The following is a 19,673-nucleotide window of genomic DNA, read 5'->3' on the forward strand; positions in this document are numbered from 1 at the left end:
GGTGAGTGGGTGAGTGGGTGAGCGGGTGAGTTGGTGAGCGAGTGAGTGGGGCACAGAGCGGCAGAGAGACACAGGCGGCGCTGGGTGCGGCAGCGGGCGACACCGGGACGGCGCGCCGCGCTGCGCGGCGGCGCGTGGGTGCGTACTGCGCGCGGCACGTGAGAGCGGCTGCAGCGCTGTCCGTCTGTGGTGAAGGGCACACGGTACGGGGCGCGCACACGCACAGACGCACAGGGACACTCAAACGCGCATACACGCATAGAGAGCGCACGGTAATGTTATGATAGATCCCCATAAAGCACAGCAACGTTTAGAAACACAAGCATTGACCAGGTGAGCTGACTTTAACATCGACACTGCAAAACAAATACACATATCCGATATTTAATTTTGAATTGACTCACTTTTGTAATAGGCAATGACTATATGTTAAATTAAATTTGCATGCATCATGTAAAAATTGCATATGAAGTTCAAAGGTTTACGGTTGTTAAATTCATGAAAAGAAAGTTTAAAAGCATTGCATTTACAGTTGACACCAGCCCGACACATACTCATAAACGATAGATCAGTATGGCATTGTATGGCGAAGTGTGCATAAATTTTCTTTAGATGGGTATGTCATTAACTAAAAATGAATGTCATGTATTACATATTTTATCATGTCAGCTGTGCAATACCTATATGTGTGTTTTATGTTACATTGAACCGTTAGGATCATATAAAGATTCGAAGTCGCATATATGATACCAGCATGAAGAGTGCACAGCAAATTTTGCACCAGTAAAGTCATATTTGTTCTCCGAACACCTTATACGAGTATACTCATGCAAGCCAGTATGTAGCTCTTTGCTATGCATCCGTAATGATTAAACTAGATTCAGTGGCGTAGCCAGAAATCAGCGAAAGGGGGGGCCATGGTGCTCGAGGGGGCGACTTTTTCTCTTGAGAGGGGCGCCATTGTCAGCTAGTTTTATTCTCAAGATACGCATCTATGCGAATTTCTTCGGCCGACGTAGTATAGAAGACGACCTTTGATGATGTGAGTGTGCATGATCGACTTTGAATCAGCGCTAGGTATAGAAACCTGCTGATCTCACTGAACATTCGCCTTGCGTAACCCCACGGCAAATATTTACATTGAGGGGCAGGTAAATTTTGCGACCTCTCCATTACCTATTATTTAACCCGCGCCGTGCTGGTGGCCTGTGTTTTCCGTGTCGTGCCTGGGGGGGGGGGGGACGTTTCCACGCCCCCATCTAACTCGGCTCCTGGGCCACGTAGCGACACGCGGTAAGTGGCAATAAAAAACCGTAAAAAAAATAATGACGGAAGCATTTCGCTCAATTTTTAGGTCAGGTCAAAGGTCAGGTCACCAGAGGTCATCAAATTTGAAATTTAGTCCACTTCAGCAATTTTGGAAACTTCCAACGGCTTACTCGGGAACCAATCGAGCTACAGCGTCGCGGGAAAGCGCATTCGATAGCTCTTTTAAGACCTTTCTGAATGTTGCTCTCAGATTTGACCTCAGGTCAATGGTTTAGCCTCCAGAGAGGAAAACTAAAAATAGCAGTTTTTATTAAAAACGTTTTTCTGCAACAACTTTTGACTCCAGACAGCGACATTAATTTTGTCGGCATCGTGTTCCTCTCGTCAAGACGCGTCGAATAAACTATACGTTGACCTTGAAAGGTCATTTTGACAATTTGACCTCAGGTCAAGGTCATGACCTGACCGGAAAGGGTCATGCTGCATATCAGTCGATCCGTATCGTCGAGCTGAACACATCTGACGTGTTTTCACCGCTCTAGCACGTCACTATCAAAAGTTATAGCCAAAAACCTGCTGGTGACCGTTCATGACCTGAGGGCACACAGAAGGGTCACAGGTGCATTTATCCGATTCTGTGTGTTATTTTTATCTATGAACCGATGTTTGAGAGGGTTTTGAACGACATTCGTCCAAAAGAGGCGCATTTCAATTTGCTTCCATTGACTTACAGGTAATGGAGAAGTCTAAAAAAATGACCTGACAAAAATGACCGAGATGAACATTTTATACATATTGTTAGTCTTATCAATGTCTGAAAGTTTCAAAAGTGATCCTTCAGTCGGTGTAGCTATAGCGAGCCTTTAAACTTTTTCTGAGGTAAGGTCACTTTTCACTCGTGATGTTACCACTTTTATATTACTGAGGTCATCTCAGGTCATGAAAGGTCCCCAGATGTTCTTAACTTCTTGGACAATAATTTTTGATAGATATATGGTAGAGCAATGAAACACCTTAAAGGTATAATTATTTTCCTTCTCGACGATACGGATCGACTAATATGCAATATGATGTTTCCCAGTTAGGTGATGACCTTCACATTAGGTCAAATTCTCAAAATGCCCTTTTAATGTCAAATTCTAGTTCATTTAACTCGTCTGGAAAAAATGGAACGCGATGCCGGTTAAACTAATCTCGTGCCGGTCTGAGCCAAAAGGTATTAAAGATAAACGTCCTCCGCGAAAGCGTATATTTTGAGCAGGGCTGCGGAGTCGATGGATTTTCGGCGACTCCGACTCCGACTCCAGCTTTCAAAAACCAGCTCCGACTCCAACTCCGACTCCGGGCAGAATTGTCGACTCCGACCGACTCCAACTCCCGACTCCGACTCCGCAGACCTAGCAGGGCTGCGGAGTCGACAGATTTTCGGTGACTCCGACTCCGACTCCGGCTCGGGTTTCTAAAATCGACTCCGACTCCGACTCCAACCACAACTGTCGACTCCGACCGACTCCGACTCCGACTCCGACTCCGACTCCGCAGCCCTGATTTTGAGGCTAAAACGTTTACCGTTGGTCAAATCTGAGATGATTAAGAAGAAAGAGCTATCGAATGCGCTTTGCTGCGGCGCTGTAGCTCAATCTCTTTCTGAATCCTGTGCGCCGCTTTGTCGAAAATGTTAAAATCGGCGAAATTTGATTTTCGGTTGTCTCTGGCGATCTGACCTTCCACCAGTTCGACCTAACCCTAAAAATGATCTAAGTAGTTTTGTAATAGTTTTTGGCGCTCTTTCGAACGCCGCCTATACTGCTTGTCTCGACGTGGCCCACAAGCTGAGTTTGAAGTGGGTGTTCAAACACCCCCAGCAAGTTCAATTAGAAAAAAACGCGAACGCTGAGGGCGGCACCGCACTGCTAGGCGGGGGCAGCATCGCAATAATAGCGGCACTGCGCCGAGGGGCACCACTTGCATTGAGGGGTGGCATTGTACGGTGGTCGGTGTAGGGGCGGCGTCGCATTGAGGGGCGGTATCGCAACGAGGGGGTGGCACTAACGAGGCTGCCTTATAAGAAACGCTTGGCACATCCTAGCCCAGCTCAGCGCCGCCTGGCTGCAGCATCTTGAAAAGGGCCCTAGGTGTCGATGAGAAAGCCCCATTGTCAAATAATTGCCTAGCGTCAGTGATTTCAGGAGGGGGGCGCTATCGATCTTGAATGGGGCGGGGCGACTGAAGTCTCCATTCAGATGGGCGTCACTCGTCAGTGACTACTGTAGGGCGCCGAATACCTCGGATAGGGCAAATGTGATCTTCAGAAGGGCACCGGGTGCTCTAGAGGGGTGCAATGCTTGAATGGGGTCACCGCTGCCTTCAGTAGGGCGTCGGACTTTCTGGAGGGGCGCCATTGATCTTGGATGGTCCGACTGGGATTTTCAGAGGGGCACCAGTGGTTTCAGAGGGGCGCCATTGATCTAAGATGGGCCGACTGAAGTCCCGGTTCAGGTGGACGCCAATGGCTGTTGAGGGGCGCCAGCGACCTCGGATTGATGGGGCGACTGTGATCTTTAGAAGGGCGTTGAGTGCGCCATTGGGCATGGATGGGGCCACTGTTGCCTTCAGCAGGGCGCCGGACGCTCTGGAGGGGCACCTTGAGCTTGGGTGGGGCGACTGTAGTCTCAAGGGGTGTTGTCTCGGATGGGGCGAATGTGATTTTCAGAGGGGCGCCGGGTATTCTAGAAAGGCGCCATTGGTTTCAGAGAGTTGCCATCGACCTTAAGATGGGCCAGCTGTAATCTCCGTTTAGATGGGCGCCAGGGACTTTTGAGGGGCGCCAGCGACCTCGGATGAGGACGACTGGGATCTTCAGAAGCACGCCGGTGCTTTAGAGGGGCGCCAGTGGTTTCACGGGGCGCCATCGATCTTGGATGGGGTTGATTGGGGGAGCTTCAGAGGTGCGCCGGATGCTCTGGAGGGGCGCCATCAACCTTTAATGGGGCGACTGTTTCGGACCGTTCAGGTGGGTGCCAGCGGCTCTTCAGGGGCGCCAGCGACCCTGGGGGTTCGGAATATTATGGTTTCCAGAGGGGCGCCCTTCAACATTGGGGGGCTCAGGTCCTATTTGGGGTGCCCTGGAGAACATTGGGGTGTCCAGGCAGCCCCCAAAGAGATATTGAGTTCGATCCCTGCCTGCACATCACTTTTTATCCCTCTGTAAAACGGCATCAGCCTAGTCGGCGCTGATTGGGGCGCCATTTGGGCGGCTGGGCGGAAAGGGGGGGCCATGGCCCCCATGGCCCCCCCCCCTGTCTACGCCACTGACTAGATTACACCACCGATAACATGGCCTATCATTACGCTAATTCGTGTTCAATCCGTTGTTAGGAGAAGCGAAAATCAAACTGGGAATGAATACGATTCGATAATTTTGTCGCACTCGTAGTTCAGTCTGTATGTAGACGCACGGACTGTGACGGATGAGCTATAGAACATCACACGGCACTGAAACGGGAGAAGAGCTGACCTTCCCGCACTAGACCGAAGTGGAGGGCAGAAGCATTATCGTTGTCAGAGGTCCTAAATAAGTCACTTCTGTCAACAAATGATATCTAGTTCAACATCAGCTATTTACTTGGGATATATTTAGAGCCGGCAAAAACATAAAAACATTTGAAATGCGACGTGAAGAGTCAACGCTAAACCCTTATCATTGAAGCCCAAATGGTCACTTAAATCAATTGAGTGATTTTAAAGCAATAATATATACGTTCAATTTCGCATAAAAGACCAAAGTCACGTAATAAACTCGTTTTTCATTACAGCCAACTTTTTCTGCACCTTACAAAATGTCAGAAAATAAATCGAAAATGTTGATAAAATATTACAGACTGGCTGCCCGAAGTTTAAGCCATTTAAGTGAACAAAATCAGATCTGAAAAATATGAATATTTAAATGCTTCTACGTGATTCATCGACAATATAGTAAATTTACCGACAGAGAAGTCAGAAAGTACAATGTAACAGAGGAAAAAAAGCCAGATGTATATTTTATAGCTTGTTGACTTGTTGACAAACTTGGGTTGCTTGTTATGGACAGTAGTGATAGCATGTTTGCTGGTTTAGCTCGGTAATTGTTTGTCATTCTGAGAAAAAGAAAGTTGACCACATTTATATTGCACCGCAATTCTAAGAATGTTAACTTCTGTACGAATAAAAATATTACATTTCATAAAGCTACGATTAGTATCTCGTTGAAAATGAAATCCGTAAACATGCATGTAAATATTCCAGCGTTGAATAAAAACATAGTCGATCATTTAATATAGGTAGGTATCCTTTTTCACTTTTCTCTTCAATGCTCTTAAATGCTAATGCTGAAGTCTGGACGGATGTTATAATGGAACATCAGTACCTAATATGTACAACAGAGAGCAAAAAAGGCTACACCTCTAACCTTTTCTACGTCATAAAGAGCAGATTTGTATTACAAGGCGCTCCGTGGCAAAAGTCGTTTTCTTCACTTTGTCTATGAAAAGGGCGCGGTGCTAAGCCCCACCACGAGGAGATGTTCAAGCTGGTATAGGTCATGCAGTCCGTGCGTCTACGGATAGATAGATAGTTTTCAGTTCTAAAGGGTTCACCATCACCACTTTGAGAGCTGGCACCAGGCGATTGGCTAAGAGAAAGGCTAGAGGTGACCCTGATCTACACTGCTCTAGTAACTACACACCGACCAACATTACATTAGCGCATACCGAAGTGGCACCAGAAAACATGGCTGAAATAGAAGGGTCGTTATCTACCTGAAAAGAGCTCAGGTTATCCACCGTTCTAGCGTCACTAGTCAGCAATTCAGCTAAACTGGCTTCTTTCTTTCTCTCGAAGCCCTAAGCCATTGACACCGCTCCTATATCTGAACTACGTCGACGAAAGAGGAGGCACAAGAGCTCCTGCGTCGGGGCGACAGGTCTCTACTGCCGGCGGAGCGGGCGCACGCCGGCTACCTGCTCTGATCTGCTCTCTCTCTCTCACTCTCTAGGTATGCCAGCTATGGTACTCGAGTCGAGCGCCTACGGTCGACACAGCCAAACGCGTGCCACATACCTGTCCTCTGAGCCATTTAACACGTTACTTAGTTCAGCCGCGTGGCTTGTGCTGCAAGGAAAAGTTCACATGGCAGTACCAGTAACGAAAGCGGCCTCCAGGTCCTCCGTTATAGAAAAATATTATCATAAAGTGTTGCTAAGCTGAACAAAATAGCCCAAATACTGGTAAATTTGTATGGGTGTTATGAGGAAGACTGAATGAAACCTTCCGGTCGGTGTTGAACAAATCAATAATGCAATAATTAGGTACCGATTGCAGTTGAAGTTGATTGCAGTCTATCTCTAATAATTTGTATTGCTGTTACATATCCTTGCATCTTCTAGCAACTTACGTCTAAAAATTGTAGTCATTAGCCGATTATAATAAATAAATGTTTTTGACAAGAATAGCAAATACAACATGTGGATATTACCCCCGTTCTGATGACAAGAAATGTTTCAGATTCTCTCCGCTCAACGGTAAAATCAAAATGTCTCTTTATAGAGGAATAACATTAGATTTTCTCAGCCTTTTTCAAGTAGTTAAGTGCTATTTGTCCTAGTGAAGAGGCAATATGTAAGTGACGATGCATGGCGATTCATTGTCTTCCAAAAATATCCCAATATTGCTCGAATTAACTAAACGTAATAATAAAAGAGAGTGCTGAATGGTGGTGTTAACAAATTGCAAGCCAGAATGCTTGCCGAAAATACACTCACGCTTACAACAAAAAGGAACTTTGGGTAGTCTTATTAAAAAAATGCATTTTAATTTTATTTTTAGATTGCAGATGCGTGCAAAACATTAAAATACATAAACATTTTATAGAAACGAAGTTGAGGCATTAAAACAGCATTTAAAGCAATTTTCGTTAAGTACAATTGATAATTATTTACGAACATAGCACGAAAGAAAATGTTAAGAAACATGAAGATTGAAGACAAACCATACCTAACGCAAATCAGTTATGCTTTTTAACTGAGACAAAAATAGAAATAAATACTGTAAATAGGTACTTTCTAGAGATTGCTTAAGGGATTCATTAACTTTTTATCATACTGTCTATAATCTATTGGTCTGTCTTTATCCCAATAGCTTCACAACTATATATGTTTTTTGATGCAAGTTATCATGGTAGAGAAAAGATCCCATGCTATTGAGCAGGTATCCAACTTCCGTAATCTCACACTAACTTTTCCGTTTAAGCAGAGTGTGAAGTAAAGCAACCACACTCGGTGACCCTGTGAACTCTGCAAAAGCAAAATCAATACACCATTCCCATTTCCACATTCCCAGTCCCCCAGCAAAGCCAAACTCAACCCCGCCACCGGCCGGCCGTCTCAGAGGCTCTCACCTTGCGCGCGATTTTGCCGTTGGCGCGTGGCTTCTGGTCGCCTAACGCGTCCGTGATGCCCAGCTCGGACTTGATGCTCATGCGCTCGCGCGTGTTGGCTCGCTCCTTCTCCTGGCCGACGAAGAGCTCATCGCTGCGGCACGAGTGCTGTGATGGCGAGCGACCCACGCTCTCACCGTCGCCTTTGCCGCGCGCCGCCCGGTTCTCCAGGCGCTCGGCCTTGGCGTCCTGTGGAGGCGACAGCGGCAGGTGGGGAGGGAGGGTCATGGGTCGGCCGGTAGGACAGACGCAGTGCCGGGTCAGGTGTGGGGTGATTTGGATGACAGCGGTACTTAGCAGAGGGTGAGTCTTCATCAATTAAGGTCTCCGGAAGCACGGCATAGGATTGTCACACCAAATGCAGCATTATCTTAATTGGTCTACTGTGAATGACTGAGCAGTGAGCACCTGACTCCCAGATTGTCGAGCAAAAGGCAAATGACTAAAATGATTCTAAAATTATCTGATGTACTTACCGGAATTCGATTTGACCACTCGCTAGCTCTGAGCATCACAAACGCACAATAGCAAGTTTGAATGATGCCCACATATCCGGGCTGATATCCGTGTGCCACTGCTGACCCCTGACCTGACCCCTGTGCCCTGTGTCGTGCCGTTACCTCGAGCCTCTCGCGCTCGGCCATGGCTGCCTCCTCGGCAGCACGCTCGTCGGCCGCCCTGCGCTCCAACTGGTCGTACGACATGGCGACAATGGCCAGGATCAAGTTCAGCAAGTAGTACGAGTTCATGAAGATGACGACGATGAAGAACACCAGGTGCATGGGGCCCGCCGTCCTCAGAACCTGCAGACACACAGTCAATCACATACCGAGAGACACAATGAAAGGTGTGATGACAGATGACATTAATCGGAGCTTGCGTGTACAGCATTTTGTGAGGTGGAACCTGCATTGAAACTGACAACAGACAGAAGCTCTATAACTCTGTAATGTGCATTCTCGGCCGTTATTCCGATTGACTAGAGCACAGACTTCTCTATATAGAGAAGTCTGTATATAGAGAAGTATGTGACTAGAGGAAGGTGATAGTCATCGTAGATAGCTGCTGCTGCTGCATCTACTAATCTACTCGGGTGTCAACCAGCCAATGAACGACTACACACAATACCGTGCAATCCTAGCCAAGCAGCTGTTCGAGCGTTCCACCTTCGCTGCAAATACTGACCAGCTGGTAGAGGTTCTCCCAGTAGTCCTGAGTCAGCAGTCGAAACGAGGCTAGCATGGCGTATCCGAACGTGTCGAACGTCGTGTAGCCATAGTTGGGGTTGGGACCAAACCCTTCCATACACGTGTAGCCAGCAGGACATTTACTGAAACACAGAAAGAGGACCTTCAGCAACGGCGAGTATTCGGACTCCACTCATAGAGGAGGGCAGCTCGGATCACCACAAACAGCGCAGCGTGACAACACTTCTCACCACAAACAGCGCAGCGTGACAACACTTCTCACCACAAACAGCGCAGCGTGACAACACTTCTCACCACAAACAGCACAGCGTGATGACACTTCTCACCAAAAACAGCACAGCTTGGCCACACGTCTCACAATCGACATCTGCCTGCGGTGAGCAGTCAGACAGCCTTACTGTTCCGAGCAAGGCCGTATATCTGAGCCGCCGCGACTGCCCTCTGCGACTGCCCGCAGCGCTAAGCGGTCCCTCACCTTGCACCCGACGAGTTTCCGCACAGCGTGTAGTCTCCCATACTGCTGTTGGGATCCTTCAACCAGTTCTCTGCAGGAACAGACGCAGTTGTGTTAACCTGTGGCATGTTTATGATGTAATATTGTGCCTAACTCCTGCCCAGGGTCACGTAAAATTAGTAAAATTCACTAGAATTTGGAACAAAACACGCCCATATATACACTTCGATTGCAGGACATGAACAGAGGGCTGGACTGGGACAACATCAGCAGTCAGCAGAGTGCAGATGGCGTCGGTGATACATTGGACAACATTATGTAGCAGAGGGTGGCACATCAGAAGTTAGCAGTCAGCAGAGGATGGGACTACACAAAACATCAGCAGAAGGCGGAAGGCGGATATGTAGATACCAACCCGTGTTCCTGAAAAGTTCGTTGATACCAGCATTACTTCAACACTGACAATATTGTATCTTGATGATATGGTTCTTGTGATAATGGTATTCTTATAATTCTCCATTCAATCGCATACAGTGCACCACGAATGGGGAAATCGCTAAAAATACCAAGCTACATGATGGCTCCGTGGTAGCTATTGCTGTCTTTACGTGCTCACTTTGGTCAATATGGCTCGGGGATGCGGCGTTGCAATGCAAGAAATCGATGTCGAGCGATTCCAACAATCGGTTTGCGCAATAAGGGGCAATTGCCTGAATTGCAGTGCACTTGCAACACCAAATAAATCCCGACCCACTCAAATACGTCAAACCGAGCCCGCTCATGTCGCAATGTTTGGACAAGATAACACCACTGTGATGGTTTATGCTGCTTGTCATTAAACAAATAAATAAATGATATTTACATCCCTGACTATCCGCCAGTAAACATTTTGTTTTATGTAAGTACGATGAGCGACAACGCTTTCATTTCTGGGACCGTCTAAATTTATTTAAGAGCATACGTTAAAAATACAACATCAATCTGAGCAAGCGACAAATAAAAGCAATAGGATTTAGAATAAATCATAACAGATGATCGAGAGTCCTAAAAAGAGGGCCTAAGCCAGCTCGATCGGGTCTCTATCGACGCTGGGGGCTGATGGCGGCAGCTCTCAGGTCGTGTATGGAGGCGGCAGATATCTCACTCGACTCAGCCTGTGTATGGAGGCGGCAGGTCCCGGGCCTCAGCCTACTCGGGCTTTATACGGGTGTGGCAGGTGTCAGTCGACTCGCGCCGTGTGTGGATTGTCTCAATCGACTCAGTCCATGTATGGAGGTCTCAGCCGACTCGGGCCGTATATGGAGGCGGCAGGTCTTGCAGTCGACTCACCCGTCCGCCGCCGCGGCAGGTCTCGGTCGGGCCCTGCATGACCGTCCCGCCGCCGCGGCCCGGCAGACGTGGGAGCTCGGTCGATCGATCCGAGATGAACTCGGGACCGCCCGACTTCAGCGGGCGCACCGACCCAGTGACCCACATAACACCGTACAGGGAGCCACGCCAGCACACAGGTCACCCGAGCAGTGGTCTGTCCTGACCTCAGCTGACGGACGTCTGAGCTCAGAGGACAGACTCTGACCTTGAACTGACTGCGGTATGACCTCAGCCATCAGAGGGATGGCCTCAGCTGTCAGATAACTTCAGCTGACGAAGGTGTTATGAATTACATATACCCAGGTGACGGACGTATAAACTCAGAGGATGGAGGGATGAGCTCTGATCTTGACGAACAATTGACCTCAGCTGTCAGAGGGATGACCTCAGCTGTCTGAGGGATGACCTCAGCTGTCTGAGGGATGACCTCAGCTGTCAGAGGGATGACCTCGGCTGACGGATGTCTGTCCTTGATCGAAGATATGACTTCAAGTGGCGGAGATCTGACCCTAACAGTCTGACCTTGACTCTGATAGAGGTTAGACCTCAGCTGCACACGTTTTGACCTTGAACTGACAAAGATATGACCTCGGGTGACAGAGGTTTGTCCTTGTCAGATGAGCAGCTCGGCACTGCCTGAAGTCTGAATCAGTGTCAGTCAGCAGAGGTCTACGGTAACAATGGAAACACCTGTGGTGTTAATTAAAGCTAGGAAACCGAAGCATGCCTAAATATACCAGTAAAAGGGTGACACATCTGTGGTATATCAAGATTCAACCCAATACGAACTGGTGTGAACTCTCGCACACCTTGACTGTTTTGAGTGTATACGTCTAACTCTCCCCGAGAAAGGGTTGTGACCGCACCTCTCCATTTGTCTCGACTGAGTACGTACTTACCTATCAATGACTGCTTTGTTAGGAATGAAAGCTATCCGTCAGGAGTCGAGATGAATGATACACAATACACTCATAGCATAACACTTTTTATACAAACAAAATGTTCCCGAAAGGACTATTGCTACCATCTGCGGCATTCCTTCGTGCCGTAACGGTTCCATTCCAGCCGGCCAGGCATTCACGGCACAGGCCTCCGGTCGGGCGTCCAGCTGTGTGTCAGTTTGCCCGCGCTGATAGCGCCACTCGATCGCGCCCCATTCGTCCTCTCTGTCCTCTGTGTGTGCAGTACCTACACGCGGCGTGTGTCGGGCCCTATCAGCCGCCCGCAGATCAACTGCCAGTCCATAAACCACGCCGTCGGCACGCAGGCACAGGGTCTCGGCGCCACCAATATGAACGGCACCCATCGCCTATTGACGCCGACCGGCCGGCGCGGGCCATTTCTCTTCTGCAGCTGGCGTCCCGGAGAAAAAACGCCGACCGGCGAGAGGACAGCGAAAAGAGAGCGGCGGGTGCGCGTCCTCCGCGGGCTGCGCGATCCGTCTCGGCGTCCCCGGCGGCACACAGAGGAGACGGCGGCCGGAGCTCCCCCGGCGCCGCCCCGGGCACCCACACACACTAATGAGGTCTGACGTGTTTTCTACCCGGTCTCCCGGCGGCTGGCGGCTGCCAGCGACCGCCGACCGCCACAATGGATCGGTCCCATGCCGCTGGCACAGCAACATTGCGCGGATCAGCGCCCGCAGCATGCGGTAATATCGTGCGGCCCAGCGACGTAACATCGCACTGACCAGCACCGTAACACACGCGGTAACATCGCGGACTGCAGTACTGGCGCTACAAGATATACATAGCGGCTATAATTCATACAATGGCTATAATAGCTACAAGACACTCATCATGTCATTATCACATTTTTCTCTTTCACCCAGTTATCATTCAAGGTCCCAAACAGAGCGGCTCGCCCGAAAAGTACCTACACGTTCCCATAGTAATCTCGCTCGTATAACGACGTCGTCTAACAATGAATGGAGCCACATACGACATCCCTCCCCTCCATTCCCCTCGTTTTCCGAGAGTCTGCTCTCGATCAATTGATTTCGTCGCCGAACGGACGACGATTCGCCGCGCTGGCCTGAGTTATTTCAGGACTCAAATATCCAATGTCGCAGGATCTCGTCGTAAAATCACATTATGTCTCACTGCAACTTTCCTGAGACGGCAGTGAGGTATTTTAATCGGGCAGGGCGTACTTTCACGGGAGAAAAACAGCATGATTCAGGAGGCAAACACGTCGATGCGGCCGTTACGAGGCTGTTTATGGCGTCAATGTAGCGGAATACCTGTTCAGGTGAACACCGATTGGTGATCAGGTGTGCCACACAGTTCGTCGGAAAGGCGGTCAGACAGGAGGCCATGCAATCCATTGAACCATCCAGTCAGTCAGTCAGCCAGTCAGTCAGTCAGTCAGTCAGTCAATTGAACCTAGCAGACGATCAGAAAGAAACAGACAGAGGGGCAGACATGTCTGTCATCCAGTCAACCAGTCAAACAGGACAGCCAGCCAGTCAGGTTGTGATGCACCCCCGCTTCAGCTTTGCCATTTCTCCCCCCCCCCCCGCCCCCGCACTTCCACCCATCCACAACGGTGCTCTGTTGCTTAGAAAGACCTACCTACATGGCGCTATCTATGTACATTTTGTGATCTTTTGGAACTTTAATTGGCGCATGAATTTGTTTTAGCTGGCGGCACAAATGTTTGTAATCAACATTACGCGCTCTGCTGATTGTTTTTATTGAAGACAAAAGATTCGCCATGGAGATCGCCCCATTATGCCAGCACAAAGCGTGTCAAATTCGCGGTGCGGTGGCAGCTGCTGCTGACGCCGGGCGATCAGCTGTCGGTGGCCGGGCAGCGGGTCAGCCGGCGCCCTCCGACAGGCCCCCATTGTCGGCCGGCGGGGCGGTGTGTCGGCCGGTCATAGTCGGAGGCACGCGCCCTTGGCGGACCAGGGGCGGCGCGGTCCGCCGGCCAATCAATAATGGGGAGGCGCCGCGCTGCCACCGGGCCGGCCGGCCGGCCGGCGACGCGGCGCGGCCGGCGCCGCCCGGTCGATACGGGCCGACGGACCGGCCCGCGGACCGGCCGCATACCGACAGTCCGTGACCAAATACCGACAGTCCGCGTACCGACAGTCCTTGGCCGAATACTGACAGTCTTTGGCCAAATCCCGACATTCAGTTGCCAAATACCGACAGCTCGACAGTCCGTGAGCTATACCGACTGTCTGTGACCGCATACCTACAGTTCGACAGTCCGTGACCGCATACCGACAGCCCGTGACCGAATTCTGACAAACTGTGGAAAAATGCCGACAGTCTGACAGCCAGTGGCCAAATACAGACACTCCAAGACCACATAACGACACTCCAGGACCACATACCGACAGTTCGCATATCGACAGTGCTTGGCCAAATGCCGACAGTTCTTGACCGCATACCGACAGTCCGACAGTCCAAGGCCAAATATAGGCTGTCCGACAGTTCGTAGTCAAATACCGGCAGTCCGTGAATAAAACCGGGCAATTCGAATACCGACAGTCCTTGGCCAAATACCGACAGTTCCTGATCCATACCCACAGTCCGAGGCCAAATACCGAAAGCCAGTGACCAAATACCGTCAGTCCGTGAGCATAAGTATGCCGACAGTTCGTGACCAAATACAGACAATGTCCGTGACCAAATACCGAGTCCGTGGCCAAATGATGACAGTCATTGGCAAATACCGACCCGACAGTCTGGCCGAATATCGACAGTCCGTGACCAGATACCTACAGTCAATGGTAAAAAAGATAGACTGTGACCGAAGACGAACAGACTGTCTTTAAATCGTCATTGAAAAAATAGGATACAGTATGACGTTCCATATTGAAATATGGACAATCCCTGGCTGACACCGAGATTTTGTGATAAATACATACACCCTTCCTCTATGGACCGTCAAAAGGGAACACGAACTACATTCTATTACAAACGAAAACGGCCAGTATTCGGACTTGCTAACAAGGGTTAACTCCGCTCATAGGCAACTGAACACCACTCTGAAATGTGATGACATCGCCACAAACTTGAATCCGCAGTTCACAACTCGCATTTACCATTACTGCAGCTAAACCTGAGTTTGACGCTTTGCACCGCTTGCGATTGTCAGGAGAATGGAAACCAGTCAAGTCCAATCAGCAGCCTCGCGGAATAGCCATGAATACCACTCAATGCACCGTTCTCTCCAGCGTGCATCAAGTAAAATTCATTAGAATATTAGCCGTTAGCTGGCTCATCAGTGCTGAAAACTGATACGCCTATGTAGAAATGCTCATTCCACCGTATTCAGACGGCCTCTTCCCAGTATATGAGGAACCCAAGCCAGTATCTGACCAAACCAAAAGGGTCTCTGAGAGCTCGACAGTCCACATCGGTCTCTGAGAATCGCACACAGATCTCTGAGACCGGTCTCTGAGACCCCCCCCCCCCCACCTCCCCCCAACACACACACACACTGAAGGACGCATCCCGTTACCTGAGCATTCCACTGCCTCATAACGTTCTCTGAGTGCCCCGCATACTGGTCCCTAACTGCCCAACACCGGTCTCTGGTGCCCAAGACTGATCCCTAGCTGCCCCTCCCCGTTCCCAGACGACCCCGCCGAGCTCCCCTCGTCCCTCTATCTGTCCGCGCGGCGCCGGCCGACCGGCGCGGCGGCCTGCGACTCACCTGTCCGGTTGTTCCAGGCGAACCACTCCTCGTCGGTGAGGTTGAGCCGCACAGTGACGTTCACGCCGTTCTCATCTATCACGGTCGTCGTGTTCTCATAACTGCGTATGCACTTCTGTCTCAACACACCCATATAAATTTGCAGTCCAATTAAGGCGAACACTGAGAGCGAGAACATGGTCAATATGATGACGTCTCGCAGGTTCTTCACTGACTCTATCACGGCTCCCACGATCGTTTTCAAGCCTGCAACAACAGAGAGTGGCGTCAGATATGGTAAAGCTCTGTCTCACAAAACACTCAGCCGGATATTAGGTACCCGTATAGAAGCAAACGTATTATATTATGTGTACGTTACTCGAATGTTCTGTCCATCTTTGGGATCACAAGAGGATAGACATACTCGTACAGAAAGATAATACATTTTGCGATAAATGCAAGTCAATAAAATGTATAGAAAAATCAGGTTATAATTATTTCTATTCACAAAACTAGCTGAGAGTGGAAGGGCAGCACTTACCCGGGACAATAGCCACCGTCTTGAGAGCACGTAGGACTCGAAACGTCCGCAAGGCAGCAAGGTTTCCCAAATTTACACCCATGGTAATGTATCTGCGGGTCAGAGCATCCCGTAATCAATCACAGCTCGTCCTGATTCTGCAAAAAGGATTCGTTATCCTGACCTGATGTTGATGAGCCTAACGTCTTCGTGAAATGGATATGTTCAAAATGATCAAAATGATATGGTTATATCAATGCTTTATTATGGCAAATCAATGCCTAGCTCTAAGAATCGATTTGGTAAACAACATGATACCACAAATGTAATAATTGAAGGGCGACTTCAATGTAATTTGTAGTATCGATGTCCTTACGAAATATGCAATCTTAAGTGCCTGTCAACGACAAAAAATAACACATCTTTATTTGACGCCATTCATCCACAAACTGATACTGTTTTGATCCTGAAAATGACATTTCTTTAGTTCAACCAGCACTTACGCTAAAGCTATCACAACGAAGTCGAGCCAGTTCCAGGCATCCCGCAGATATGTGAACGGAGCCAAAATAAAACCTCTCGCCATCAGTTTCACCCCCGACTCGAACGTGTAAATAGCCGTGAACAAAACTCTGCAAGAGAAAACACCACGATGACACAGTGTTAGTGGAGGCCGGCCACCCGAAAGGCATGGGGCAGTCGATGAGCGCTCGAATGGGTTACTTCTAAAAGATCGTTCGATGGTTATTAGACGTAAAGACTAAGGGTGTGCGCAAGCAATTACAAGGATCAATAGCACGAAACAATAACAGGAATAGAATACAGATAGAACCACGAACGGATTTAATCACGTTTAAAAAGCATATTGTTAAGTTTTTCCAAATTAGTGGAACTCCTTATCCAAATTTAGTACGGAAAGCTTTTGACGTCAATGTTACACAAAACCAGCCAGGTAAGTCAAAAGATACGGAAAAGAAGACCTCTGCGTGTCTGCCGCGACAGGCAGCTCACACGATTCACTAGGCCGGAGCCCCCAGAGTAGACTGCATCCCCTCTCCAGCGCGCGCCACCCGGGACTCACTCGCTGGACTCGATCATCTCGCTGGTCGGCATGCACATGACGACGCAGTTGGCGATGATGGTCGTCATGATGATCAGCGAGAACAGCGAGTGCGTCAGGATGTAGATGCCCGACCGCCGGATCGAGTTGAACGGATCCAGGATCCAGAGCGCGGACGAGGCACTGAATCGATATATATCGTACCCCTTGTTCACCACTATAAACGTCTGAAAACAGATTAGAGCATCATCAGGTCATCTGGTATGAACAACAAACATTGACAGTTATGGATGTTCAGTGATTTTAAATCATTTGGGTATGCTTCAACACGTTTCAATGCGGGTTTTTCATAACAGCCACGGGTTATTTTAACAATTGCAGTATTGCTCTTCTGAAATGCTATGCTGTCATTTGACATAGAATATATATTATACCATGCTTTGCGCGAAATATTAGAAATATGTGTGTGGTGCAAGAAGATGCCCTGGTAAGGCAAGCGTCTTTTTCTTAAATTCGATCACAAAAGTTGTTTTTCTATTCAACCGTCATTTTCAGACACATGCGACTTGTTTCAGGATATTTCAGGAGTGGTTTGTGATTTGATCGAGCTCCCATCAAATCGATGTAGGTCAACCTTGACGGCGTTCAGGGGCGCCGGCCGGCCGGCTGGCCGCTCGGCCCACCCTCCTGTTTCCCTGGTGCGCGGCCCGTTCCTAAGAGACGACCCATGGACGGTCGATGTTCGCTCGATGCCTCACGAACGGAGGTTGGTCGGCCAAACCCGGGGCGTCAGCCACGCCAGGGGCCGACTGGTATGATGTGGGCGTCCTACACCCTTCTGCGGCTGAGTGGGAGAAGGACGGCCGGTCACCCTGAGACGGGCAAACGGGAACAATCCGCTCACGCTGCCTCACATCGCTAAAATCGTCTCGTTTGACCAGATAAAAATATGTCACTGTCCCCAGTAGAGGTGACAGAGTCAACTGTGCGCTTCACCCGATCACCTCACAAGGTCAAAACCCAGAAATCAATAGCTAGAACTACACGAGTAAGCAGTAACCCACCAAAATTAACTATTTGCTGATGACATCTTATTCTTAAATTTTCATCTTACCATGTATCAGTCCGGCGATTCAAGGTTTGATTATTTGGTCGAACAGCCATCTTCCCGTTTGAACATTCAATCATTTGCACACCTGATGCTCTACTTTCTAACCATTTAATCGTCTAACAATTTGACCATCTGGCCATTTAACTATCTGACCATCTGACTACCCGGCCATCTGACCAGCTGATCGGCTTACTACCTATGACGGTCAGCACCGGCCGCCGACGCCACCGTCCGACGGTCGGCGCGTCAATGTTTGATGATTTTCGTCAACCAACAATCGAACGTCGCGACTCAATATCGCCATGGCAACGGTGAAACAGAGTTGTGAAAAATGGACAGTATTCAGCTGTGGTCGCGGCCAATGGTAGCCACATGACTGTGACACCGTGGTGGGGACTGTCATATGACAGTCATATGGTGATGAATGTCATACCTATGACTGTAACTTGGTGGCAGGTACTGTCACGTGACTGGTACTATGGCAGAAAATGTCATATGGCTGACATTGTAGAAGAGGCTGTCATATTACTGTGACACGGCAGTGGCTTGGAATGTGACATATGACTGCCACTGGTACCCTTACCATATCTTTGTTGAAATAGCATGATGAGGACTCATTTGTCTAACTCACTTTTTAATGTTCGGCTGAACAACCAGCGTACCATTTGATCAGTTGATCATTTGTCTACCTGATCATTAGATTTGAAACATTAAAAAGTGCAATCTCGATTTTTTGTGTCCTGTCGCAATTTCTCTTAGTTTGGTCGCCTCGTCCTTGATTTTGAGTCAAGATAAAATTGAAAATATCATGCCCCAATTTGAAACACTCAAGAATTATGGAAATTGAATGATGAAACCTGTGTTAGTCAAAAATGCCCATCAATGCTTGTAGTTATTATATCTTTTTTTTATTTCGATCACTGCCATCGCAAAAATAGTTAAAAGCTTGATTTAAAATACACCTAATTAAAGGGACTATCCCACCTTCTAAAATGTTGTTAAAACCAGTTAAATTGTGCCCGACTTTATAGATTGGATGACCATGAACACGGTTCTGACATTTATTTTTCATTAAACATCTTAGTCTTCCCATATTCCAAACACAAACTTTCAAATATGTGACATCACAGCCCAAAATTACCTCCTTCCCCAGGCCACATTACTGTCATAAAGCTGATTCTTTTTACTCTGTAGGCACCACAACAAAGTTCAGACCAAGTTTTAAGCGATTTTTCAACGAACAAACCCATTTAAATCAGAATGACTAAACGAGGTGACGTCACACTAACGGTCGCTCCATGTTGAAGATAGGGCCTTGTACAAGGCCCATTTTCAAATGAAGGGAACGAATTTCTTCAACACCAAGAGGCCGCGGGGGTTGCAACCTAGATAGATAGTGGTTTCTGAACCTCGCCGCAAACTTGGCTATCTCAACTCAAACCCCATGTTAAAGGTGGGATAGTCCCTTTATGTGTAAAAAACATAGCCTAAGGGCACACGACCAGAAGCAATCTTTAACCACTCAAACACTGACATAACATTACCCACACGTCAACCC

General features: G+C 48.5%; 1 protein-coding gene across 5 annotated transcripts in view; it reads right to left on the bottom strand.

Moving 5' to 3' along the window:
* Positions 1-19,673, bottom strand: part of LOC122391787 (sodium channel protein para-like) — a 93,997-nt gene that overhangs the window by 44,125 nt on the left and 30,199 nt on the right. For all 5 annotated transcript variants that reach the window (XM_043386033.1, XM_043386030.1, XM_043386032.1 and 2 more), the window contains 8 exons: positions 17,026-17,231; positions 16,448-16,576; positions 15,966-16,057; positions 15,446-15,691; positions 9,425-9,494; positions 8,927-9,071; positions 8,362-8,544; positions 7,703-7,930 (listed from right to left, as the gene is read on the bottom strand). In XM_043386033.1, coding sequence (XP_043241968.1) covers positions 7,703-7,930; positions 8,362-8,544; positions 8,927-9,071; positions 9,425-9,494; positions 15,446-15,691; positions 15,966-16,057; positions 16,448-16,576; positions 17,026-17,231 — 1,299 coding nt within the window. The remainder of the gene's footprint in view (positions 1-7,702; positions 7,931-8,361; positions 8,545-8,926; positions 9,072-9,424; positions 9,495-15,445; positions 15,692-15,965; positions 16,058-16,447; positions 16,577-17,025; positions 17,232-19,673) is intronic.

Source organism: Amphibalanus amphitrite, unplaced genomic scaffold (assembly GCF_019059575.1).
Source record: "Amphibalanus amphitrite isolate SeventyFive unplaced genomic scaffold, NRLGWU_Aamphi_draft 000454F_arrow, whole genome shotgun sequence".
Lineage (NCBI taxonomy): Eukaryota > Metazoa > Arthropoda > Thecostraca > Balanomorpha > Balanidae > Amphibalanus > Amphibalanus amphitrite.